At 45.5% G+C, this 26,647-nt stretch overlaps 1 protein-coding gene and 1 pseudogene across 1 annotated transcript in view; both read left to right on the top strand.

Annotated features, from left to right (window-relative positions):
• Positions 1 to 26,647, top strand: part of HMCN1 (hemicentin 1) — a 1,093,576-nt gene that overhangs the window by 769,343 nt on the left and 297,586 nt on the right. The window contains exon 57 of the mRNA XM_069232006.1: positions 9,063 to 9,159. Coding sequence (XP_069088107.1) covers positions 9,063 to 9,159 — 97 coding nt within the window. The remainder of the gene's footprint in view (positions 1 to 9,062; positions 9,160 to 26,647) is intronic.
• On the top strand, positions 11,698 to 12,448 carry LOC138293797 (uroplakin-1a pseudogene; annotated as a pseudogene).

Here is a 26,647-nt window from a genome sequence, read left to right as displayed (position 1 = left end):
CCACCTTCTAAAAGCTGGAACAACACCTCAGTTGAAGGCTGATTTGGTCATGATCCTCCAGGCGATTCAATCTTCACGGGAGGTGGTTGAAAAGAAGATAGGGGAGGTCAGGGTGGATGTGGCGCTACTATACCAAGACCTCCCTAATGTGGCCGCTAGGATCACAGAGGCTGAAACGTGAATCTGACATAGAGGATGAACTGAAAACTCTTAAATCTCAAGTAGCGACCCTCCTGACACATACCTCAGAACTACATCGCCTTGCAGACAACGGAAAAAATCAATCAAGGCAGAAGAATGTACGTATCATCGGCATCCCTAAAAATATGGAGTCCCCCGACCAATGGCGGATTTCCATGAGTGCTGGTTCATATCCTGGTTGCCGGAGACCCATCTGTCACCCTGGTTTGCAACTGAATGGGCTCACAGTGCAATGTCGGCATGATCTCCCCTGGGAGCATCATCCAGGCCAGTTTCAATTTCAGAGACAAAGACGCAATCCTACAGGAAGCCCGGACTCGCACAGATCTCAGATGCAGGGATGCTAAGGTTCTCCTGTTCCGGGACTATACAAAAGAAGTCCAGCAACAACGTAGGTCTTACCTCGTTGTTAAGCAGAAGCTCACAGCAATGCGAATACCATATGGTTTCCTCTTCCCAGCTCGTCTTAGGATGGTCTACATTAAAGCTTGGTTCTTTCAAATCCTGACCTCGGCATGCACATGGCTTACAGAGGAACAGCCATTGGCACCCCCTGGGCATAGTCCCCCTCTTGAATCATCTCAAATCAATCAACGATGCGCTGATTTCAGACCCAAGACTCAGTGGAAACTACCATGTTCCCAGATACGTGGATAGTCCCAGTGGACTGGGATATCGAGAAGACTCAATTTGTCCCAAAGCCCCATAATTTAATGTTTGTATTGGAACTGCCACCAGAGAATTGCTACTTGCTAATTGTGCACAGAAGATATGTTACGTTTAAGCTGATCTGATGCTGATTGTTATCCTGCATTATGGAGGGGTCACCAACGATCCACTGGTTTGATAGTTTGATTGCTAAAGATTGTTGGTTATATATGGGCGACAGATGCTTCTGGGGGAAGTGTGGGGAGAGGTGGAAATTGGGGGGAATATAAGATGGTTGACAAGTTGCTACTTTTGTTTGTTTGGGTATATGTTCGACACACTTTCCTTGAAACTTGCACGGCTAGGAACATACACCTTTAACAGGCAGACACAACTCTACGGGTACATAAACCACTAGAGGATTCCACAGATTTGACACTGAGCGGCAGGATTGGGTTCCATGGCCCGTCCCCCCTGAACTACTTTGTGCATTCTCACACATAAAATGGTAAGACCTTTCCAAGTTATGTCCTGGACTGTTAATGGCCTCCTGCACAAGATAAAAAGTATTGCAGTCCTTACCTTTGGCCAGTGACATGGCCCAGACATACTCATGTTGCAAGAAATGCATCTGATGGGGGAGTGCTGCCCCTTACTGGCCCAACGATGATATGACCGAGATTACCATACAAGGTTTACTACTCGGGAGTCCAGGGGAGTAGCCAATATTTCTGCGGCACTCCTTCCCTACGATGGTTGACGAGGTTGCTAGAGACCAACATGGGCAATATGTCAGTCTAACGGACACAATAGAGGGTCACACGCTTAATATAGTGAGTGTTCATGTCTCCCCAGCAGCAGTGCAGGACTGTCTTTGAGACCTTCCGGCGGCACTATTATATCTACCTCATGGGCTGACACTGATAGTCGGTGACTTTAATGCAGTCGCTGACCAAGAGAAAGACACATCAGGTCCCCCTCCAACTCCAGAGGTACAGCAGCGCATCACATAATGGACTGGTCTGCATCGCTAGGACTGACTGATGTATGGAGAGCATGGCATCCGAGGGCCCAACAGTTTACACATACCTCAGCAGTACACCACATACAATCCAGAATAGATCTTATCCTTACAGCAGCCGGTGATTGCAGTGCTATTACCCATATTCAAATCCTTCCAAAAGGCATCTCCGAGCATGCGTTCCTCACTGCACGTGTTGGTTCTGCTGGGAGAGAAGCCCGTCCCTTATGGTGTCCCAATGCCTGGCACCTACAAAAGAATGCCTGCACTCAATACCTGCAGGCCGAGCTGTAGGCATATTTTTACATTAATGATGGTTCTGTCCCATCTCCCAGAAATCTCTGCGTGGCTAGTAAGGCGGTGATCAGGGGCCTGGCCAAAGGATTTGTTTGATCCCAGGAGCGGTCACATATATATCACAAATCTCTTAATTAGAGGCCCAAGCCCTTCAGCTTGAGACTATACTAGTGATGCACCCGGGGGAGGCAAAGTCACATCAGCTGGCCCTACTTCAGGAGGCGATACTTAACCAATCCATGGAAGCGTCTAAATACCTGTGGCGCAAATCCATGTCCAGGGTATATGGTTGGGGGATAAGAATGGGAAAGTACTCTATTGGATGGTATCCCAGCACCAACTATCCAGAATTATTCCTGAAATAGAGGATCTAAAGGGCAACAAGGTGCACACACTCCGGAGGTGCAAGAGCATTTGCTGGATACTATCATTCACTCTATACTGCTTTACTGGGTGTTGATCCCGACAACTCAGCCTAATTTCCTAATGAGGTCTCCCTCCCCACACTACCTGTCTTCGAAGCAGAAATACTGAACTAACCCATCCTAAGTGCTGAAGTGTACTCATTGATTTCTGCTATGGCCTCCAGAAAAACACCAGAACCTTATGGTTTCTGGTCCGAATATTATGCAACATTTCGCAAACTCTTAGCGCCTAGACTTCTCGCCCTATATGGAGAAGTAGATCGCAGAGGTGATTTCCCACCCTGAATTAGACATGGCCACCATAGTGGTGATCTCAAAGACCCAGCCTCCCTCCCGGGCGTGGGCAGAATATCAGCCCATCTCGCTTATAAATGGAGATATCACAATCTTTGCTATAATACTGGCAGCCTGTCTTAAACGAGTGTTGTTCATCCTTATACACCCCAACTAATGTGGGTTCATGATGAATCGTGGTACGCGCCATTGTATCTGTTGGCTTCAAATGTCCTTGGCCCACCGCCATCGACTGCCTTGGGATCTTGCTTTTTTTCTGTGGATTTTGAGAAGGTGTTCAATACGGTGGACTGGAATTATATACACATGGGGCCAGATGTAGCAAACTGTTTGCGACACGCAAACGGCGAAAATCGCCGTTTGCGACTCGCAAATGCGTGTTTGCTATGCAGGAATGCATTTTGCAAGTCGGAACCGACTCGCAAAATGCATTTCCGAGTCGCAAATAGGAAGGGGTGTTCCCTTCCTATTTGCGAGTCGCAGTGGTATGCAATTCCATTTGCGACCGCGTACGCGGTCGCAAATGGAGTCGCAGTTACCATCCACTTGAAGTGGATGGTAACCCACTCACAAACGGGAAGGGGTCCCCATGGGACCCCTTCCCCTTTGTGACTGGACCCAAAATTATTTTTTCAGAGCGCAGACTCGCAAGCTGCGATTTTCGCCATTTGCGACTCGCAAAGTGTTTGCTACATCTGGCCCATAGTGTGCACAGAGTTCAGGGATTCCCTAGAGGCTCTACAGAGGCAATAACAGAAAATACTAATGCTCTATTTGTGGTAGTGTACTCGAGCAGTTAGGCTTATCAGAGGGTAGTGTTAAGCATTTGTTGTACACACACACACAAAAGGAGAAACACACACTCAAATGACAAAATTCCAGACCAATAGGATGTTTATATAAAAAATATTATTTCTGTTACTTTATTACTAGAACCACAAGATTCAGTTCAGAAGTAGATACTGTTGCAGGTAGGTACTTAGCATAGACATCAGTGTAACTTTGTTTCACTTTAGTCAAGTAAACAGCTTTAAGAAAACAGAATATCTTATTTTAGAAGTGGACACTGCATTTTCAGAACAGTTCCTGGGGGAAGAAAATAAAGTACAGTTATTACAGGTAAGTACATGACTTACAGTTCTAGTCTCCGGGTTATAGGTAGTCCATTGTTGGGGGTTCAAGCTAACCTCAAACACCCACCACCAGCAACATGGGGCCTGTCGGGTGCAGATGGAGGATTCTGCAAGGACGCAGGTCACCTCAGCTCTGGACACCTTAGGGGTGGTCCTGGCTGAGGTGGTGACTCCTCCTTGTTTTTCCTAACTATCCCTCTGGACTTGCTGCCAAAATGGGGCTTGGTCCGGGGCCTGGGCATCTCCACTAGCTGGAGTGCCCTGGTGCATTGTAACCCGAAGACTGAGCCTATGAGGCTCACAACTAGGTGTTACAGTTCCTGCAAGGGGGAGTTGTGAAGCACCTCCACCCAGTGCAGGCTTTGTTTCTGGCCCCAGAGAGCACAAAGGCTCTCACACCATGGGGTCAGAAACGCATCTCTCAGTGGCAGGCTGGCACAGACCAGTCAGTCCTGCACTTTAGGATTGGGTAAAATACAGGGGGCATCTCTAAGATGCCATCCGGGTGCATTTTATAATAAATCCAACACTGGCATCAGTGTGGGTTTATTATGTTGAGAAGTTTGATACCAAACTTTCCAGTATTCAGTGTAGCCTTTATGGAACTGTGGAGTTCATTTTGACAAACTCCCAGACCATATACTTAATATGGCCACAATGCACTTAGAATGTCTAAGAATGGACTTAGACACTGTAGGGGCATATTGCTCAGGCAGCTATGCCTTCACCTGTGATATAGTGTACCCTGCCTTTGGGCTGTAAGGCCTGCTAGAGGGGTGACTTACCTATGCCACAGGCAGTGTTTTGTGGGCATGGTGCTGGTATCTGGTTAGCAGGATTCCAGCACACTCTCAGTCAAGTTAGCATCAATATCAGGCAAAAAGTGGGGGGTACTGCAACAAGGAGCCATTTTCCTACACCCGCTACAGATCAATGGTACTCTATCCAAGGCCTTTCCCATTCGCCATGGTACCCGTCAGGGTTGCCCCCTCTCCCCTGTCCTGTTCGCCCTGGCAATGGAACCACTGGCACAACTAGTCAGGAATGATTCTTTGTTTAGGGGGTGGAGATGGGAAGCGACCATGAAGACTGCAAAACACTCTATGGGGATGATGTCCTTCTCTACCTGGTGGACCCAGTCGACAGTGGCCCACGTAGCCTCCACCTACTGAGATGATTCGAAAGGCCTCTGAGCTCCAAATGAATCCTTTGAAATAGGTACTACTACCCTTATCACCAACACGATCAATCAATCAATCAACCAAGAAATTTGTATAGCGCGCTACTCACCCGGAGGGTCTCAAGGCGCTGGGGGAGGGGGGACCGCTACTGCTCGAACAGCCAGGTCTTGAGTTGCTTCCTGAAGGAGAGGTGGTCTTGGGTCAGACGGAGGTGGATGGGGAGGGAGTTCCAAGTCTTGGCTGCCAGGTAGGAGAAGGATCTTCCTCCCATGGTGGCTTTTCTAATGCGTGGCACGGCGGCAAGGGCGTGGCTGGTCGATCGTAGCTGGCGGGTGGGAGTGTAGAAGGTCAGGCGGTTGTTGAGGTACCTGGGGCCCAGGTCGTGGAGGGCCTTGTGTGCGTGGGTGAGGAGGCGGAACGTGATTCTCTTGCTGACGGGGAGCCAGTGCAAGTCTCTCAGGTGTCCGGAGATGTGGCTGTGTCGGGGGATGTCAAGGATGAGGTGTGCGGAGGCGTTCTGGATGCGTAGGAGTCTTTTCTGTAGTTTGGCCGTGGTTCCGGTGTAGAGGGTGTTACCGTAGTCCAGTCGGCTGGTGACGAGGGCCTGGGTGACCGTCTTCCTGGTTTCGGTGGGGATCCATCGGAAGATCTTTCGGAGCATGCGTAGGATGTTGAAGCATGATGATGAGACGGCGTTGACTTGTCTGGTCATCGAGAGGGAGGAGTCCAGGATGAAGCACAGGTTGCGTGCGTGGTCCGTTCGTTTGGGTGCGCTGCCCAGGGCAGGGGGCCACCAGGAGTCGTCCCAGGCAGAGGGTGATGATCCAAGGATGAGGACCTCCGTCTTGTCTGAGTTCAGTTTCAGGAGGCTGTTCATCATCCACTCGGCTACGTCTTTCATCCCTTCGTGCAGGTTGGTTCTGGCGGTGGCTGGGTCGTTGGTGAGGGAGAGGATCAGCTGGGTGTCGTCGGGGTAGGAGATGATGTTGAGGTTGTGATGGCGTGCGATGGCTGCGAGGGGGCTCATGTAGACATTGAAGAGGGTGGGGCTGAGTGATGATCCTTGTGGTACGCCGCAGATGACTTCGGTGGCCTCGGATCTGAACGGGGGGAGGCGGACTCTCTGGGTTCTTCCGGCGAGGAACGAGATGATCCACTCTAGTGCCTTCTCTTGAATTCCGATGTTGCTGAGGCGCTGCACTAGGGTGCGGTGGCAGACAGTGTCGAACTGCGGGGAGGTCCAGGAGGATGAGGGTCGCTGTTTCCCCGTTGTCGAGCAGGGCTCGGATGTCGTCAGTGGCTGCGATGAGGGCGGTCTCGGTGCTGTGGTTGGCTCGGAAGCCGGACTGCGAGTGGTCGAGGGATCCATTAGTCTCGAGGAAGGCGGCAAGCTGTCTGTTGACGGTCTTCTCGATGACTTTGGCAGGAAACGGGAGGAGCGAGATGGGGCGGTAGTTCTTGAGGTCGGTGGGGTCTGCTGATGGTTTCTTCAGGAGGGCGCTGAGTTCGGCATGCTTCCAGCTCTCCGGGTAGGTGGCGGTGTTGAAGGAGCAATTGATGATGTCCCGGAGATGGGGTGCGATGACGGAGTCGGCCTTGTTGAAGATGTGGTGGGGGCATGGGTCGGTTGGTGATCCGGAATGGATGGTGTTCATCGTATGGATGGTGTCTTCGGTGCTGACCGGGGTCCAGGCGCGGAGGGTGGTGTTGGGGGGCGTCGGTTTGGTGGTTGGGTGCGTGGTTTGTGCGCCGAAGCTGTTGTGTATGTCGGCGATCTTGCGGTGAAAGAACGAGGCGAGTGAGTCGCAGAGGTCTTGTGAGGGGGTGATGTCGTTGTTTCCGGCGCTGGGGTTGGAGAGCTCTTTGACACAAGACTGCTTTGCCTGGAAAAAAATAGTACCTATTAGGCGATTATGCTTCAAGTACCTGGGTATCTGGGTGGTGCTCCTTCCCGACCTAACCTGGTCCCTGAACCTGAGGCTGTTAACACAGCAAGTGGCTACAGATCTGCCGAAATGGCGCTCCCTTCCCCTAGACGTTTTAGGTTGCATAGCATTTTTTTAAATAATGATCCTACCGCGATTTCTATATATCTTACAGATCTTATCATTTCCACCGCAGCACTCCTAGTTTTGTTCCTTTGATAAAACCATAACATCTTTACTCTGGCAGAGTACTAGATACCGCATTGCACTGTAGCATTGTCAGAGAGGCCCATATGACTGGGGATTGGGCATGACTAAGCTTTATCTTTACTATTTGGCAATGCAACTACTTTTTATGCATAATTGGTTCACAGGAGGGTGGTCCGATCCAGTGTTTAAAGATGAACTTAACATGTTGAACTTTTCTCAAATACTTAATGTACTTTATATTTCGCTGATTCCCAAAGACTTAGCATTGGGGACCAGGATGGTGTTCTTGGCATGGCGTGCAGCTCTGCGACACACTCAATGGGCGACTATCCTGACCCAACAAACTCCCCTATGGGGAGGTACCTGGAAATGAAAGGCAGCAGTGCTACAGGGCTTCGCTAAAGGGGATCAGCCAGGAATTTCACAACTTGGAGACATCTGGCAAGGAACACATATGTGTTCCTTTCAGGAGCTGCAGACAGCCTACCAACTTTCATACACTCAGTTTTCATAAGTATCTCCAACTTCGCCATGTGTCCCTGACTCATATAACAGAAACTAACACACTTCCAGACTATAGATCGTTGGAGGCTAAACTATTGTTGGTTGCAGTGGGGAAAGGGGGGTGCCCCAAATATATAAAATGCTGATTAACAACGCTCCAGCAGATCTGAATTACATTAGAGCGAGATGGGAAAGATGGCTGGGCATGCTAAGGTGTGGCTGGGCAACATATTGTAAATTGGCTCCCGCAACCACTATTGGCATATATATATATATTTCTCCTGTACATGTCGGTGTTCCCGAAGCTGATACTTAGAGGCTGTCCTGAGTCAGGTGTGCCATTTCCATTCTCCTGTCTTCATTGACTAAATCAATAATGTTAATTGTTAATCAAAAAATAAAATAGTTGGTGGCATCGACCCAAATGGCCCTTGCAGCAGAGAAGTTTCTAATATTACCCATTAGATTACCACCTAATGCATTCTAATGGTTCTGATAATCAAACAGACTCGCACACCTGTAAGGAGTCCATGGATTATCAAAAGATAACCAGATGTAATTAGCTACCGGTGTGACGCACCCAGGCAACTACAGTATTTAAAAGTGTAGAAATTTTGTTTTCCAGCATTAAGTCTCATGGTGTGTGGGCTCTTTGGTGTTGTGATACAATAGGGCATGCCAGATGTGACAGGTAAGTCATTTTAATGAGAGACCGTGCTAAGCATAGTGGTTTTTATTCTCATAAAATGCAAGGATGTTTGTTACATTGAAAAGATAGATTAAATTACGTGTATTTTCTTAAGAAACATTAAAGGTCATGATAGAATCATGCTGCGATAAGGTTGTTTGCCGCACAATAATCAGATCATTCCCATCCTGTTTTTCTTTCCTGTATTGACTGGAAGTTTGCACAATGCCACATGCAAAATACCCACATCTCAAATCCTGCTTTCCTTTTTATTTTAAATGTGTCATGCTTTCCTTTATTCTCCTAACTTTAATGTTACAGTAGCATTGTTTTTCAAATATAATTGCACATTGCTTGCTACTTTGTGTCTTTTCACTGGATCATAATAGTTGATTGTGCTTTTTGCAATACATATTTAATTAGGGTGCCTCAAAAATCAGTAAATATTATTATGTTTTAAAAATGCATTACTATTACATATCACCAATTATTAAGCCATCATAAAATTTTCACCAGGCCTGTTTTTCATCCTTAGATTCTTAATTCTCAAATAACTGATACAGGCAGATATGTCTGTGTGGCAGAAAATATCGCTGGCAGTGCAAAAAAAAACTTCAACTTCAATGTCAACGGTAAGATTTTACCTTTGAATTTTATTTTAGGTCAAATGCTTCAGTCATGTTCAACTGAACTGTAACAGGATCTGGGTCTCATTTAGAGATAAACAGCCATGGAACATCTATCACAAAATTGGTATCTACCAGAAGTAAGAGCGTCAGACATTCTGCATTAATTAAAACAGTCCATCTGATGCCCTGACCACCTGCAATTTTTCCTGCCCAGGACCAATAAGTCCACATGTGGTGCAAGTAAACTCCAATCATATGTTGGACATAAGCTTTGTTTTCACCTTATCTCCCATCACTTTAACAACCGAGAATATCCATGTAATGGACAGGGCCCCTTTTTCGATTCTGCCCAACTTGCCACACCTAGAACCCCAAAACGGACATGCATGAAGTCTGTAACTTATGCCTGTCCCTCGCACACTTCGCACACAGGAGTAATCCTGTGTGGTGTGTCTTGCATTCCACAACAAACACGTCAGAACTGAAGGATGGAATGCATTGCCTCAGCTTCGATGGTGCAGCGCTGGAGAGAGGAGGACACCCTAGACATCTTTGTTGGAGACAAGGGAGAAGCTCTGCAGAAGCTGGATGAGTTTGGTACTGAGATCGGGGCTCTGAATACAACAATGAAGTTGAAGGCCCAAGCTTGCTCAGCGCTTGCTACACCCACTGATGTGGACCGCAGTTAATACCACTATCTCCCATCCTTCGGAGGGACCAGTCTCGAGCTCCCATGCCTCATCTGATGGCTCTGTGCTGCCACTGCCTCATGGCCAAGGTCGGCATTGAACTACCAAGCCGCACCCGATGCCCTTGTAACACTCAGTGAAAAGTATGCTTCAATGCCTCACCTCTCGACATCCAGCGCCACTTCAGCGTTGGATCCAAAGAAGCCCTCCAAGCTGCACTCGGAGTCAACATTTTCAGGCCTGAAATCCACCTCGGGCCTCTCAGGGCACCAATCTTCTTTGGCTCCATCCAGGCCATCATTGAAAGAGCTCGACTAGCCCTTCCTGCAACAGCTTCGGAAACATCTTGACTTCACTCTACAGAGGAGCCACATTCAACCGGGCATGGGCTGGATTCTTGCAAAGCCTTTCCAGCCACCCAAGGACTCCATCCCTCACAAAAGGAGCCAGACTTTGGTGGAGGCCCTAAATCCTACTTTGGAGCTGACACCCAAAAAGCCTCATGACAGAGACTACTGCCTGGACCTTCCAAGCCTCATCCTCCTCCTCCTTTACCACTTCTTCCTCCTCCACCATCTCCTTTTATTCCGACCTCCCCTTTGCTGCCTGTGGAACCTCACACACATTCATCACAGGGATTTTTATTCAGTGGGTAGAGACAGCCCAGGATCCCCCTGCAACCTTCATGATCCACCATATGATCTCCAGGCTCCTGACCCTTGGGATGACTACCTACGCAGCAGACACCGACCCTGATCTGTAGCTGGCTGAACCATCTCCCACAGATGACATGACCTCATACCATGAGAAACTACACAGGGCAGCCAGTTTTCATAAGACTGAGCTGCACATTCAGCCTGACAAGGATGATTTCTGTCTTGAAACCCTCTCTCCCACCCAAAGATCTCTCTAATACTTACCAAAGTTGAAATCCCATACATAATTTAGAATTTGTATTGAGATTAAATAATTCTAGAGAGAACTGTTGTAATGTTTCTACGAATGTGGTATCTTTTAATGAGGCAGCGTGTGTTTTATGGTATTATATCTATGTCTACTATGACTGAGGTTTGGTCAGAGATTAGAATGAAGCAAATTTCAGCCTGTATTGTGGATTGTAAAACATTGTGCGTTACAAAAATGTCATCAAGCCTGGAGTTCGAATGATATACAGGGCAGTAAAAGTTAAATTACATACTGTCATGATGGAAAGATCTCCAAACATCGATCAAACCTTCTGAGAGAATATCCTTTGTAAAATATTTTTACATTTTGTTAGGAAAATACTCGGACTGGGAGTGTCTATTTATAAAAGGGTCCATAGGTGGATTTCAGTCCCCGCCTACTATAAAGTTGTCTTGAGAACATGAATTTAGCACAGTAGAGAATTTTTCCTAGAATTGTAAGTCCGTACCAGTGGGACCATAGAAATTACATATAGATATTAGTACATAGTTCGTTTTTATGGACAAAAGGAGCCATCTACCTTCATCATCTTTAACTTCATTGTCTATGTCTAGGCTTAAAGATTTGTGAAATGCTAACACCATTTTTGTGATTAGTTGCCGGAGAGCAAAATATACATGACCCACCAAATGCTTCCAAAAAAGAGTTAATTTATTTTTCCTAAAGATGGGTTTCTTGCAATAAAGCAATCTGACACTTAAGCCTATATAAATGTGTCAAAATTGTTCTTTTAATGGGTTATGAAGACCCTTACCATTCCATGAAACAATATAGAGGTTACTTATGGTGTATAGTCAGGAAAAATATAGTGTAGAATAGATTTCAAAGGATTTAGATTGCAGCGAGGAACAGGTTTTTCAGAGGTGTCCAGGAGCGTTGAGAAGAGATGGCAGAGAAGGGGTCTCCCAGTCTGATCGCTTTGCTCGTCTTGGGCAACGTCACCATCCTGATGTATGGATTGGCACTGTTTGCAGAAACAATCTGGTCCACGACTGAACCATAGAAGGTGTACTCAATGTTGGGCATGACTGAGAAGGGTGGCCTACTTGCTTGTGAGTGGATGCTTTAATCGGTGGGTCTCATTCCTCTTGCTGGACATTTATGGTGTCATCACAACGTTATGGGGCAGTTGCACCGTGTTCATGACTTTATTGGTCCTAATGCTGATCATCTACATCTTTGAGACTGCCTCCTGCATCACATCCTTCGCACACTGAAACTACATGATAAACTCAAATGTGATATTAAAGCAAATGTTGCACTTTTACTCAACTGAAGATACACAGGGCTGACAACTGACCAGACTTTGAAACAACATCATGATGGGTAAAGAGTCCTGTGAGTTCAGTGGTCCAGTTGACTGAATTTCCTACAGCACCGCATTCCACACTACATACAAGAAGACTTATGCACCCTGACCCTACATGTGCTGCAAGTGAGATAGCAACTTTGCAGTTACCAACACAGAGGACTGTTGTACTGGCTATATGGACTACATCAACGCAAAGGGCTGCTCAGATTACATTGTTCATGCTATAAACAACTACACCTGGGGCATCTCCTGGTTCAGCTTTGCCATCCTCTTGTGGATGCTCCTGGTGATATTTGCTGAGATGCTTTACTATACCAAACTCTGAGAAGGTCAATGGATGAACTTCCACAAATGACACTCTGGAACCGTTAAATGATCTCTTGTGACTTGTAGTATCTGGGGTTTTGGGTAGTAGTGTTGACCATAAATAAAGCCCTGCTTTCATATTTTGGTGGCACCAAACCACCTAACTGGTCAGTGAGTTGTTGCCATCGTTGCCACCCTGGTTAAAGGCTGTAAATGTATCCTTAATGAGCTGTGTTGGACTTCAGGGAAGTTCTGGGCCAAGAGCTGTGCAGCTCTGTGATTCCGAGAAGGAGTACCTCCTTGGGCGAATGCTGAGAACATGGGTAAAGTCTCATGTGGCAGCGGAATATGTACACATTTTGTTTGTATCTAAACTTTGTATATTATTCTTACACTTAATAATAACATGTTAAGTACTCATAAAAATACAATGAGCTCATCCAGAAGGCAATTATAAGATAAGAAAATGAGGATAAAATCCATAGGAATAAGCTATGTAAGAAAGGACAGAGAGAGAAAAGGTACAAAAAAAAAAAAGTAAGGAAGGGGTGAACCGGAGAGGGTAAACTGAAAAGAAATAGAGGACAGGGAGAAGAAAGAACTCACATTGATAAATATTGAAGAGATGGCTAAAAGCCAGATAGCTTCAGCCATACGTATGCAAGTAGAAATGAGAACAACAACAGTAAACTGAGAGACTGGTGGAGTGCGAGACAGATGATTCGAGGACCCACCTCCCCCAGGAGAAGAAAAACCATAATAAATTAAGAAAAAGGTGTATACAAGACAAATGTATTGGATTATATAAGAGACATTACTCTGGCGAGAAAAACTGGAAAGGCAGAGAAACCTAAATAAAGGTAACAGGAATACTTACCAAAATAAGACTTGTAAATACCAACAACGAAGGGTGCAGACATGGGTAGACACATAGGACCACAGGACACAGCATACCAACTACAATGATAAACGGGGACCTGCGATAGAAAAATAGAGGAAGTCATGCTACACCTTGTAGGGCAAAACATCCAAAGGAAACAAGCAGATCATGAATCCTAATAGAAGATAACAAAATAATTCAAGTCTTCCCAAGTTCTTTTGCTTCATCTTCGTGCGTTTGGATAAACTTGCTCAAGTTCTCTAGGTGGTCAAATGTGAAGGGCCTGTCTTTGAACATAACCTTAAAGAGGGAGGGTTGAAGGAAGCTAAAACAAGAATTCATGAATCTAAGTGTAGGGTGTACATCAAGGAACTCCTTCCATCGAAGAGACGTGGAGAAAGCCACATCTTGAGCAAGGAAGATCCCCTGGCCAGACCAAAGCATTTCTTTATGTTGTGTAGGGGCAGAGAGCACCATCATAATATCTTGTAGGAAGTAAACAATAATACATCGTGGGCGAGCAGGATTGGATTTGGACTGAAGTGGTAACACAAAACATGTTCTCTCTGAATATTAAGAGTGGTGTAATCTTTGAGCTGAACAATTTTAGGACTAGTGAGCTGTAGGAAGTCATGCCTGAGTCTTCCAAACCTTCGGGAAGGTGATAGACTCTGAGATTATTATGCCTATTACAGTTTTCTAGATATTCTGTGTCCTTTTTGAGCTGGAGTATTTCCTTCAACATTGAGTCAACCCGATCCACTACATCCTGAGGGTCCCTGATATGTTGCTCAATTTCTGATACTCTTGGGTCTAGGTTAGAACATTTCTCTTTAGTTCTCTGAAGTGATACATTTGTGTCCATAACAAAAGACTTGAGATTTTTGATTTCACCTATTAGATCTTCCACAGTAAGAGGCAACGAACATTTAGATGGCAATGCTGGATCCTTTGAACCCTTCTTATTTATGTTCCCAGTCTGTTCCTTCTAGGACACTGCTGAGAGAGTAGGAGAAGCAAGGGGTTTCAATGTGGGTTTCAATGTGGATGGCAGCAGATGATCCATGAAAAGTAGTATAGGCAAACAATAATAGCAAATGAAGAGAAAATAGAAGCAGTTAGTTGTGATACCAGAACATATACACTTTAAATAAAGTCAATGATGAAACCAACTGTGAGATACAAGACAACCTTCAAATGAAACGTTATGTAAGATAAATATATCAATGTGTAGCCTTCCATGTAATTCCAATAGAGAGGGAGCACTTGAGATATTTGCTACACAATCTTAATTTCACAGTACAAATTAATTTGCAAAATAATCACACAAATTTTCCTTTTTCTTCTTTCAATCCATATAAGAGGAGGGAGCCAAACAGCTTCCAGTAATAATGTCTTTATTAGTATTTCATCAATAATCAGTACTTCAGCCTAGCCAATGCATTTCGTCCTGTAAAGAACTTCATCAGGGCTGCAGTTTAAAAATACAGGTATACATTTTACCAAGCAATAATCATTTTAAAAAAGAAATATAAGTATACTATTTCATTAAAATAATATTCCATTTCATCCTAATTAATGTACATCTAAACAGACATAAAGGGCCTCATTCTGACTTTGGCGGGCGGCAGAGGCCGCCCGCCAAAGTACCGCCGTCAGAATACCGCTGCGCGGTCAAAAGACCGCCGCGGTAATTCTGAGTTTTCCGCTGGGCTGGCGGGCGACCGCCAGAAGGCCGCCCGCCAGCCCAGCAGGAAACCCCCTTCCATGAGGATGCCGGCTCCGAATGGAGCCGGCGGAGTGGAAGGGGTGCGACGGGTGCAGTTGCACCCGTCGCGATTTTCAGTGTCTGCTTGGCAGACACTGAAAATCTTGGTGGGGCCCTGTTAGGGGGCCCCTGCAGTGCCCAGGGGCCCCGCGACACCCGTTACCGCCAGCCAGGTTCTGGCGGTCAGGGGGTCGGAATCCCCATGGCGGCGCTGCCTGCAGCGTCGCCATGGAGGATTCCCCAGGGCAGCGGGAAACCGGCGGGACACCGCCGGTTTTCCATACCGCCGCGGGTCAGAATGCCCATGGATGCACCGCCAGCCTGTTGGCGGTGCATCCGCGGTCGTTGGCCTGGCGGTAGTCTACCGCCAGGGTCAGAATGACCCCCAAAATATATGCAAGACTTGTAGACACAAAAAAAACATTACGACTCCCCCAAACCTGAAGAATCGCCACATGACATTTATGGAATTTAACAATACAAAGACAAAACAAGATTCCTCCTCACATTAAAATCGTTTTTTGTATTGTTTTGCAGCATTTTGCTGTTTCATTGTAGCTAACCATGCCAGTCCTCAATAATGTGAGAAATGTTTGCCATGCCTCTATAAGAAGTAACAAGCAAAACATGCCAAAGTTACACTAATTTTACCTGATCATATGGCTTCTTTGTAGTTAAGTGCGAGCAGAAGAAATATAATATTCCACGGCTATTGTGTCCCCAAAAGGGGTCTAAAGGGAAAACGTCACAAAGAGGTAACTAGCAGGCCCCTCATGTCAAGATTACAGTCTAACAGATCCTATTGACATAATCTAAAGAATCAGACCTATTTTGCATACTCACATTATATGGACATAAAATAATTCTCAAAAGATGCATGTAACCAGTGTAATTGGAGCTTATAGCGAGTATTCTCTCAAAGTGGGATCTAAAAAATAAGGGGCAGAGAAGGAGGGACTCCGTGACTATCCTTGTTAAGCAAGTAAGAATTACAGTATATGCACACCACTCTTCCTTCATAACTCTTAATTCAGCCAACTGACATTGCCATGCATGTCAAAGTTTCACTGTATGCGCATGACCCTTCATTTCCCCAAAGAGCATCATATAACTCATATTGTTGCATTGGTATCCAATGTGTTCACTTTACAGCCTTAAAAGCAGCATCCAAATGCCCTAAAAATCAGTGTGTTTGCATACAATCCTGCTCAATAAACCTATTACATTGCAGTCACAACCTTTTACCTATTCAAAATCTGTCACACGCTCCTCTGATTGCTATTTCCCTTACTTGCAAAGTAATGCAGCGTTCCGTGTATCAGCGTCCTTGCAGGAAAGCGGCGTTTCTCACAACTTTACAACCCATTGTGGGCTTTTGTTTTATCACATCCGTTCGCCAGTCAGACTATCCACCTGGGCTAAACCATTATGAGTGAAGTTTAGAACCCTAGCAGTCCAATCACTTTGCACCTTGAGTTTTAGTGTGAGTGAGGCGACTCTGAGCAATTTTATCCTTCGTGTTATTCTCACTAGAACCTCTACATCTTCCAATCATATCATTCTTATTCTCAATTGAGCCAATCTTCTCTCGAAGCAGTTGTATACATATACATTCACAAAAAATTTGTGGTGACCAGTATACCACACATTCTAATGCAATATCGTTTCCCCCCCCTTGTATTGCGCTACCAGTTAGGTCTTCTAAATCTGGCTAGGTGGATTAGTAGATTAAGAATGCTGCAAAGAAGATTTAACCTTTGACAGTGAGCTGCACTATTTTTTATGAGGTTTCAGAAAATTGTGGACTGGCCAGGGGTCGGGGCACATATGATCACTGTTAGACCTGACATGCCTTAGGGTGGTCACCCCTAACTTTTTGCCTGCCTCCCTCCACTTTTTGGACTGTTTTTGCTGGCTTTTAGACTCTGCACACTTTACCACTGCTAACCAGTGCTAAAGTGCATATGCTCTCTCCCTTTAAAACCTGGTAACTTTGGATCCTAAACAATTGGACTATATAATTTACTTATAAGTCCCTAGTAATGTGCACTGTATGTGCCTAGGGCCTGTAGATGAAATGCTACTAGTGGGCCTGCAGCACTGATTGTGCCACCCACTCCAGTAGCCCCTTTACCTTGTCTCAGGCCTGCCATTGCAAGGCCTGTGTGTGCAGTTTCACTGCCAATTCGACTTGGCATTTAAAAGTACTTGCCAAGCCTAAAACTCCCCTTTTTCTACACATAAGTCACCTCTAATGTGTGCCCTAGGTATTCCCTAGAGCAGGGTGTGGTGTGGGTAAAAGGCAGGACATGTACCTGTGTAGTTTACATGTCCTGGTAGTGTAAAACTCCTAAATTCGTTTTTACACTACTGTGAGGCCTGCTCCCTTCATAGGCTAACATTGGGGCGGCCCTCATACATTGTTGAAGTGGTAGCTGCTGATGGGAAGGGAGTAGGAAGGTCATATTTAGTATGGCCAGAATGGTAATACAAAATCCTGCTGACTGTTGAAGTTGGATTTAATATTACTATTTTAGAAATCGCACTTTTAGAAAGTGAGCATTTCTCTGCACTTAAATCTTTCTGTGCCTTACAATCCACGTCTGGCTACGTTTAGTTGGCAGCTCCTTGTGCATTCACTCAGACACACCCCAAACACAGGGTACTCCGCCTCACTTGCATACATCTGCATTTTGAATGGGTCTTCCTGGGCTGGGAGGGTGGAGGGCCTGCTCTGCCACAAAGGACTGCCACACCCCCTACTGGGACCCTGGCAGACAGGATTGAACTGAAAGGGGACCTGGTGCACTTCGAAGCCACTCTTTGAAGTTTCCCCCACTTCAAAGGCACATTTGGGTATAAAACAGGGCCTCTGCCCTACCACCTCAGACACTTGCTGGAGAAGAAACCTGAACCAGAACCTGCATCATGCCAAGAAGAACTGCCTGGCTGCTCAAAGGACTCACCTGACTGCTTTCTACAAAGGACTGCTGCCTTGCTGTTGGCCTGCTGCCTTGCTGAACTGTTGTCTGGCTGCAAAAGTGCTCTCCAAGGGCTTGAATAGAGCTTGTCTCCTGTTTCCTGAAGTCTCAGGACCAAAAAGACTTCTTTCTTTCAACTGGACGCCTTGTGTGGCGAAAAATTTGACGCACAGCTTGCTCCGCAGTGAAAAATTCAGCGCACGCCGATCCGGAAAGACGCCGCTCAACCCCGCAAGGAAAAGATCGATGTGACGCCTGCGGTGCGACCGGAACTTCGATGCACCGCCGGCCTGGACAACGCCGCCCGACTTCCAGAGAGGAAATCGACGCGACGCCTGCCGTGAAGGAGAAAATTCCACGCACAGCCCACCGGAATGACGCGCAGCCGGATAACAAGCCTAGGATTCCACGCACAGACCCCGGGACATCTGGTAATCCCGTGAACCACAGAAGGAGACTGTCCACGCGCTGGAAAACGACGCACGTCTTCCCCGCGTGAAAAATAATGACGCAAGTCCGTGTGTGAAGGGGCGAAACCGACGCACACACCATTTTTCCACGCATCTCCTCCTCTGCGACCCTTTGCGGAGATTTTCCACTCCAAACCAGGATGTTTGTGCTTGAAAGAGACTTTGGGGGTCATTACAACCTCGGCGGTCTTTTAACAAGATCGCCGAGGGACCGCCGTGCGGAAGACCGCCAGTAGTGGCGGTTTGCCGCTCGGCGTATTATGACTGTTGGCTGCTCTCCATCCTTTTTAGGACGGAGAGCCGCCAACAGCCATACTGGCGGGCGGCGGGGAAGTGGAGGTTTCTCCACCGCCACGCCAACAGAACACCGCCCAGCGAATCACGTCCTGTGATTCGGCGCGGCGGTGTTCTGTTGGCGGTGTGGTTTCGGCGGAGCAGCCCCCATGGCTCCTGTCCCCTCCCAGAGGATCGACGGAACAGGTAAGTCGATCGTCCGTTAGGGGAGGGGGGTGGGAGGGTGTTGTGTGTTGTGTGGGTGCAGGGGGGTGTGCGTCTGTGTATATAGAGGGGGTGTGTGAGTGCGTGTATGCTTGCGGGTGTGTTGCGTGTTTTGGGAATGAGTGCGTGTATGTCTGTATGTATGTCTGTATGGATGTGTGCGTGTATGTCTGTATATGGGTGTGCGTGTCTGACTGAGGGGGTCATTCCGACCCCGGCGGCCGGCGGGAGTTGCCCGCCGGGCGGAAACCTCCAAAAGACCGCACCGCGGTCAAATGACCGCGGGGGTCATTACAACTTTCCCGCTGGGCCGGCGGGCGATCTCCAAAAGATCGCCCGTCGGCCCAGCGGGAAAGCCCCTGCAAAGAGGAAGCCGGCTCCGAATGGAGCCGGCGGATTAGCAGGGGTGCGACGGGTGCAGTGGCACCCGTCGCGATTTTCAGTGTCTGCAAAGCAGACACTGAAAATCTTTGTGGGGCCCTGTTAGGGGGCCCCTGCACTGCCCATGCCAGTGGCATGGGCAGTGCAGGGGCCCCCAGGGGCCCCACGACACCCGTTCCCGCCAGCCTCTTCCTGGTGGTGTAAACCGCCAGGAACAGGCTGGCGGGAAGGGGGTCGGAATCCCTATGGCGGCGCTGCAAGCAGCGCCGCCATGGAGGATTCCCTGGGCCAGGGGAAAACCGGCGGGAAACCGCTGGTTCCCCTTTTCTGACCGCGGCTTTACCGCCGCGGTCAGAATGGCCCGGGAAGCACCGCCAGCCTGTTGGCGGTGCTTCCTCTGCCCTCCACCCTGGCGGTTTGAAACCGCCAGGGTCGGAATGAGGGCCTGAGTGTGTTGATGTAGGCATGTATGTTGGTGTGTGTGCGTGTATGTGTGTTGGTGGTGCCTGCGTGCGTGTCGTGTGTGTGTGAGTTATGTGATGTTGGGGGTCGGGGTGGGGAGGGGGGCCCTGCCACATTTGGGGGGTGGCAGGGGTGGTGGGGGGTGTAGGAGAGGGAGTCGGGGTGGGGGTTGCGGGTGGGGGAGACCCCTATCAGTGCCAGGGAAGGAATTCCCTGGCACTGATAGTGCTTACCGCCATGGATTTCATGGCGGTTCCTACCGCTGGAAATCCACGGTGGTAAGCCGGGTCAAAATACCGGCGGCGGTATTGTGACGCCCACCGGGCTGGAGACCCAGGTCTCCAGCCCAGCGGGCGGAACGGAGAAGCGGCGGATGACCATGGGGGTAACCGCCATGGACATAATACTAAAAAAAAGACCGCCAGCCTGTTGGCGGTCTTACCGCCGCTTTAACACCGTCCGCCAGGGTTGTAATGACCCCCTTTGTTTGCTTTTTAAAGACTTAAGACACTTCATATCACTTTGCAGTGATATCTCTACAATTTCTTATTGCATCTTTTATCGTTTTGACCTACAAATACCCAGATAAATATTATATCTTTTTCTAAACACTGTGTGGTGTATTTTTGTGGTGCTATATTGTGTTATTGTATGATTTATTGCACAAATACTTTACATATTGCCTTCTAAGTTAAGCCTGACTGCTCAGTGCCAAGCTACCAGAGGGTGGGCACAGGATAATTTGGATTGTGTGTGACTTACCCTGACTCAAGTGAGGGTCCTTGCTTGGACAGGGGGTAACCTGACTGCCAACCAAAGACCCCATTTCTAACAATCACAGTATATCTCAATTTCATGAGAGCCATGTTTGAACATTTGTAGGAGTAGTGATTGGTTGGTTACTTGTGTTTACCGTGATTTGTTATGTAACTGTATTTCTGGGTGTAAATTGCACTGTGTTACAAGAGCAGAATAATTGTTCTTCAGGGCACTTACTTTTGTCTTCATCTTTAACCCCATGGATTGCCCGGACACGGCGATTGTTGGGTCCTTTCATTTTTGATTGAAACATGGAGTGCGGATTGGATGAGGGTTCTTGATGTCAAACTGGATTTTCCATGTGAGATGTTCCCAATGCGTAACTTACTTTGTGCACATAGACCCAGGCAACAATAGTGATGTTTTTTGTTGGTCGTGTTTGCTCATCATTTGATTTGATGACTTCTATTTCCACAATATGATTTGGATTGTATGATTTTGGATTCTTTTTGTGCTGGTATATTTTCATTTGTGTTTTGAAGCATGAACTGGTTTTGGAATGGGATTCATACCCCATCCTTGGCCAGCAAAATCTATCTCCTACAGCTCTGTTTCATTGATCTTTTTGATCCCGTGCTCTAGCCCAATATGGCAACTATGGGTTGCTTCCATCTGATTGGTTGTTTTTCGGTTTCATGGGCTCTGACTGGATGAAGGTTTAGGTGTACAAATCTCTCTCGCCTGAATAGCTGATAAGAGGTTTTTTCCAGATGAACAACTCACTGCTCATAAACATTGTTCAGTAAATTCAACATCATGAGGTTACGTATCGCTCTTTTATTTTCTGATTCTAACACATGAATATTCAAATAATTCAGTGTGACACAGACGTTAAACCAGGACTTCACCTAATTGGTCTGATTTGAAGGTACCCCATTTCAAGATGCAGTATGTGTTGATTTTTTCAGCTGGACAATCATTATATTTGGGGACTCTTTCAGATTGAGTGAACATAACTGGTAGCGCGATTCAACATGTGGCAAAGCTATATCGCATTAGAATGTGTGGTATAGTGGTCAACATCAAATGTTTGCTGAATTAATTTGTATACAACTTCCTCAAATGAAGATTGTCTTATTTGAAAATCAGAACTATATCATTGGAGGATGAGAATAACACGAAGGGTAAAATTGCTCGGAGTCACCTTACTCACTAAAACTCGAGGCGCAAAGTGATTGGACTGATAGGGTTCCATACTTTGCTCATATTGGTTTATATACAATAATATTGGTTGGGTGGATAGTGTGATTGGAGAATGGATGTCGTAAAATAAGCCTACAAAACGTAAAGTTTGCGAGACAAGCCACTATGTGGCAAGGATGCTGATACACGCAATGCTCCATTACTCTGCAGGTGAGGGAGATAGCAATCAGAGGAGTCAGTGACAGATTTTGAATAGGTGAAAGGTAGGGAATAGATGACAAGTGATAGCTGCAATGTAAGAGGTTTATTGAGTAGCAGTGTATGCACACACTGAGAATGTGAGGGCATTTGGATGCGCTATTAAGGCTGTATGGTGAACACATTGGATACCAATGCAACAATATGAGTTAGATGATGCACTTTGGTAAAAGGAAGAGTGATGCACATACATACTATGACATGCATGGCAATGTCAGTTGGGTGAATTAAGAGTGATGAATGAAGAGTGGTGTGCATATACTGTGATTCTTACTTCCTTGGCAGGGATAATCACAGAGACCCTCCTTCTCTGGCCCTTCACTTTTTTTAGATCCCACTTGAAAGAGAATACTCGCTATATACTCAAATTTCACTGGTTTATTTTATGTCCATATAATGTGAGTATACATAATAGGTCTGATTCTTTAGATTATGTCAATAGGACCTATTAGACTGTAATCATGACATGAGGGCCTAGCTAGTCACGGGTCCTCCTGTGCTTGACTTATTCCCTTTAGATTCCTTTTGGGGACACAATATCTATGGAATATCATATTTTTTCTGATCGCTCTTAATTACAAGGAAGACATATACGATCATGTGAGTGAGTGAGTGTAACTGTGGCATTTTTTGCTGGTTTCTTTCTATTGGGGTATGACAAAAACGTTTTCTCACATTATTGAGGATAACGGCATAGTTAGCTACAATGGAATAGCAAAATGTTGTAATATAATACAAACTTTTTTTTAATGTGAGGAGGAATCTTGTTTTGTCTTTGTATTTTTAAATTCCATAAATATCATATGTGGTGATTCTACAGGTTGTGAATTGTCTACATGTGTGGGGGAGGCGTAATGTTTTTTTTGTGTGTCTATACAAGTCTTGTATATATTTTATGCCTGTTTAGATACACAATGATTAGGGTGAAATGGAATATGTTTTTATGAAATACTATATTTATACTTCTTTTGTAAAAATTATTATTTTTTGGTAAAATGTATATCTGCATTTTTAAATTGCAGCCCTGATGAAGTCCTTCACAGGACGAAACATGTTGGTTGGGCTGAAGTAGTGAATATTGATGAAATACTAATAAATATATTATTACTGGAAATCGTTTGGCTCCCTACTCTTATAAGTATTGAAAGAAGACTAATTTGAGTGATTATATTGTGAATTAATCTGTACTCTGAGATACAGATTGTGTAGCTACTATTTCAAGTGTTCTCTCTCTGTTGGAATTTCTTGTACATGTATAGTGGTTCCCAGGCAGTGAGACCACATGGGGTTGAGCACTATGAACAAACTCATTAGACACTAACTTCAGTGTTGCTAATCTAGAGCCAGCACTGCTCTATTCTTTTGTGCTTATATTCTTCCATGATTGTGAGGTAAGAAACGGCACTTATGTGGAAAGAGGAAAAAGAAGAAGAAAAATAGGTGACTTTCCTCAATAAAAAATATTTGGCAAGTATTCTTTAGTGGACCCTGAGAGAGGTGTTCCTCAAAATTTCCACACAATGTCCATAATGAATAGAATGAAGAGAGCTCACATATGAGCTTTGTTATGAGGTAAGGTGGTAAAAAAGAGCACAAAATGGCAGCCAGTGTGAACGTGTGGCATCATGCAGAGGTAACTATCAAGATAGACTGACTCACGGTCTGACAATTTACCATACCGCTCCTCAGCTGTTCCTGGGCTGCTGCTGTTCACCTTTTCCTCTCTTCTGTCTCTCTGTCCATTGAAAGAGGTGTAGGTACTATGGGGGCAGCGGGAAGACTAAGCCCCGATGGCCATCTTGGTGTGCGCCAATTTTTCCCCTTATTAATACAAGGTCTGACATGATTCTTGGAGAAATGGCTGAAAGAAAAATAAAGTGGGCACAAGCAGTAGGATTTAAAAGTTGAATTAAGAGGAAAAGTTATGAACTTCTGCTTTAAGCCATTACAAAAACACATAGAAAAATGTGAGAAACATCGGGCATTCTACCCAAGAAACCTGATTTTAGGAACAACTAGCAGAGCAGCAGAGACTTTAGAAACTGAACTTTTATGCCAGACATCCGTCTTTGAAAACATCATCACTTGAGGATGTTGAAACTAATCCTCAAGGGACATCTGGGATTCATTTCACACTTCTGAAAGTAAATGATTCACTGGTGCCCCTTTTTCTCATCTGGTAAAACATTTAGGCCCTAATGTAATGTGACAATATGTGTCATTTGAGAATAGTTTTAGACAGCAGTACACAAGCTCATACAAGTAAACTGGTGATTGGTTATTCATGGGTGGCCTCACAATTATAAGCATTAAAAATTAACAATATGCTTAGCCACTGGAATTATACAGAAATGGAGCAAATTACACATATATTTACATTTACAACAATGAAAGATACATTGTGCAGTACGGAAAGGTAAATTATGTACCATATTGCACAGTTGAATTCCGATTATTCTATATCATTTTTAAATAGTTATTTTGAAAGTTTAAAATACAATGATAAAAAAGGGATTCCCATGCTATAAAGGCAAGCATTAGCAATGCCAATGGGTCTAGCTTTAAAGGAATGTTGTATGTTAATGTGAAGCATTAGCAGTAAATAGTAATGTAATGGATATGTATTTGTGAGGAAGCAAAGATCTGTAAAATAAAATTGGTGTAGGTTAAAAGGTCAGGTAACAGTTGTACTGTCAAGCCAGACCTAAAGATCCATGTAGGTTAATGCCGCCCTCCTCTCACCTGTGCTGCTGCCAGAATAAAACACCAAGCATTTCCTAGTTATCTTAGACACTTTAATAGCATTACAGTGTAATGTCTGTGTACATGAAAGTTCAAGCTGAGACAGCTTGATAAATAAACACAATTATTACAGCTGAGTGGAGGCGAGCACTTCCTTGTGGAAGTACACAACGTCTCCTATTCAAAGCATGTACTCTTGGCTTCGAACATGTGGGCAGAGCCAAAGCCCCTCTCTAGGGATGCTCACATATTGTCTGGTGACAGCTGCACAGCAAACCAGAGCATAAACACATAGGGACATATTTACAAGCCCCATGGTACAGGATAGCAAGTGCAGTTGCCCTACGCCACAGGGAAAGGTCAGGAATGCACTGTATTTAGAAGATACTGTCCATTTCTGTCCTTTCCCCCTGTGCTGGCACACAAATTGCTGTCTAGCCCCAACACAGGCACACTTGCACTATGGTGCAAGGGTGTCTGCCTTGTCAACAGGATTGTTTTTGTGCAGAAAGGGACACCTTGCTGAACAAAAACAAACCAAAGAGGCATTCTTCTCTTTCCATGTGTGCTGCAAAACACAGCACACATGGAAAGAGGAAACAGTGAGGAGAAATAAAGATAACTCTCCTGGTTCTGCCTGTCCTGGGATGGCATACAGTTTTGACGCATTCCCAGGTTAACAGATTCATGTAAATCTGGGAATGCATACAAACGAATGGGTGTTGCGTGGAAACACCCACTCCAACGCCCATGGTACACCTCTGTGACGAAGTATAAGGCAGCTCAGCAACTTGCACTGCATTGCCTTATATCATATCTACAAGGCCATGAAAAGCCACACAAAGTTGCTTTGCATGGCCTTGTAGATATGGGTCTGCACTACACGCTGCTGGTACATCACAAAAAGTGACGCACCAGAGGCAAACAGGGCTTTATTGAGAAGCCCCAGAGGCTTCTCAATAAAGAAAAGTGTTGCCATGCAATTAAAGTAGCTGAACATGCAGTCATTGGATTCATATGCAGTTAAACATCATATCCTAATTATAATAGTAAGAAAAATATACATAACAGTGATCTTGTGTGCATCGATCCGGCCTGACAGCTAAACTTCCGCTGCCTCGGACTAATTACCAACCAATCAAAAGTCTACATATTGAAACTCACAGCCTACATAGCCAACTAACTTTATTCTACTAGGTATCCCATTGCACCTAATAGCTTGGTTTCCACAACAGTGGAATCACAGTCGAGATCAAAAATCGTATTCATTACTTAAGTCAGTTACTAGAACAGACAATAACTATGAGCATATGAAAACCACAGCCGGCTCGTGCCACATAAAGATCAAATATCATTTCCTAGAGAATTCAAATTGTGGCGCTCCCTGCTGTACAAAGACTCAAAAAGCTTTCACTTTTTAATTTTCAATGTTTTGGTATGAAGTGGAATCATGTTCATATTTAGTATCGAATGAGTCCAGACGGAGACAAATGTACCCTTTGGGTCAATCCACCCATTGATCACCCAGAAACGTAAACCAAGAAAAAATAACAGAGAAAAGAAGTACAGCCAATTGTCAAAATCCTTTGAAAGTGCCACCATATTGTGACTGCTATTGACAGGTCTTCTGCACCCTATTCCTTCCCAGTGGTTGTTAAAGCTCTCTCCACCACGGTTACCGGAAAACCTGTTGATTTTGAAAAAATACCTTTTATAATGTTGTTTCTGATAAAAATGCCTTCATCTGCAGGTGCCGAAATGGGCTCTGGAAATTTTTCTAGCAGTATCATGTCACTGGCACCAGGTGCATGCGTGT

Source organism: Pleurodeles waltl, chromosome 4_2, assembly GCF_031143425.1.
Source record: "Pleurodeles waltl isolate 20211129_DDA chromosome 4_2, aPleWal1.hap1.20221129, whole genome shotgun sequence".
In the NCBI taxonomy this organism is placed as follows: Eukaryota; Metazoa; Chordata; class Amphibia; order Caudata; family Salamandridae; genus Pleurodeles; species Pleurodeles waltl.
The sequence above is the reverse complement of the archived record's forward strand: the minus strand, read 5'-3'. Positions and strand labels throughout refer to the sequence as shown.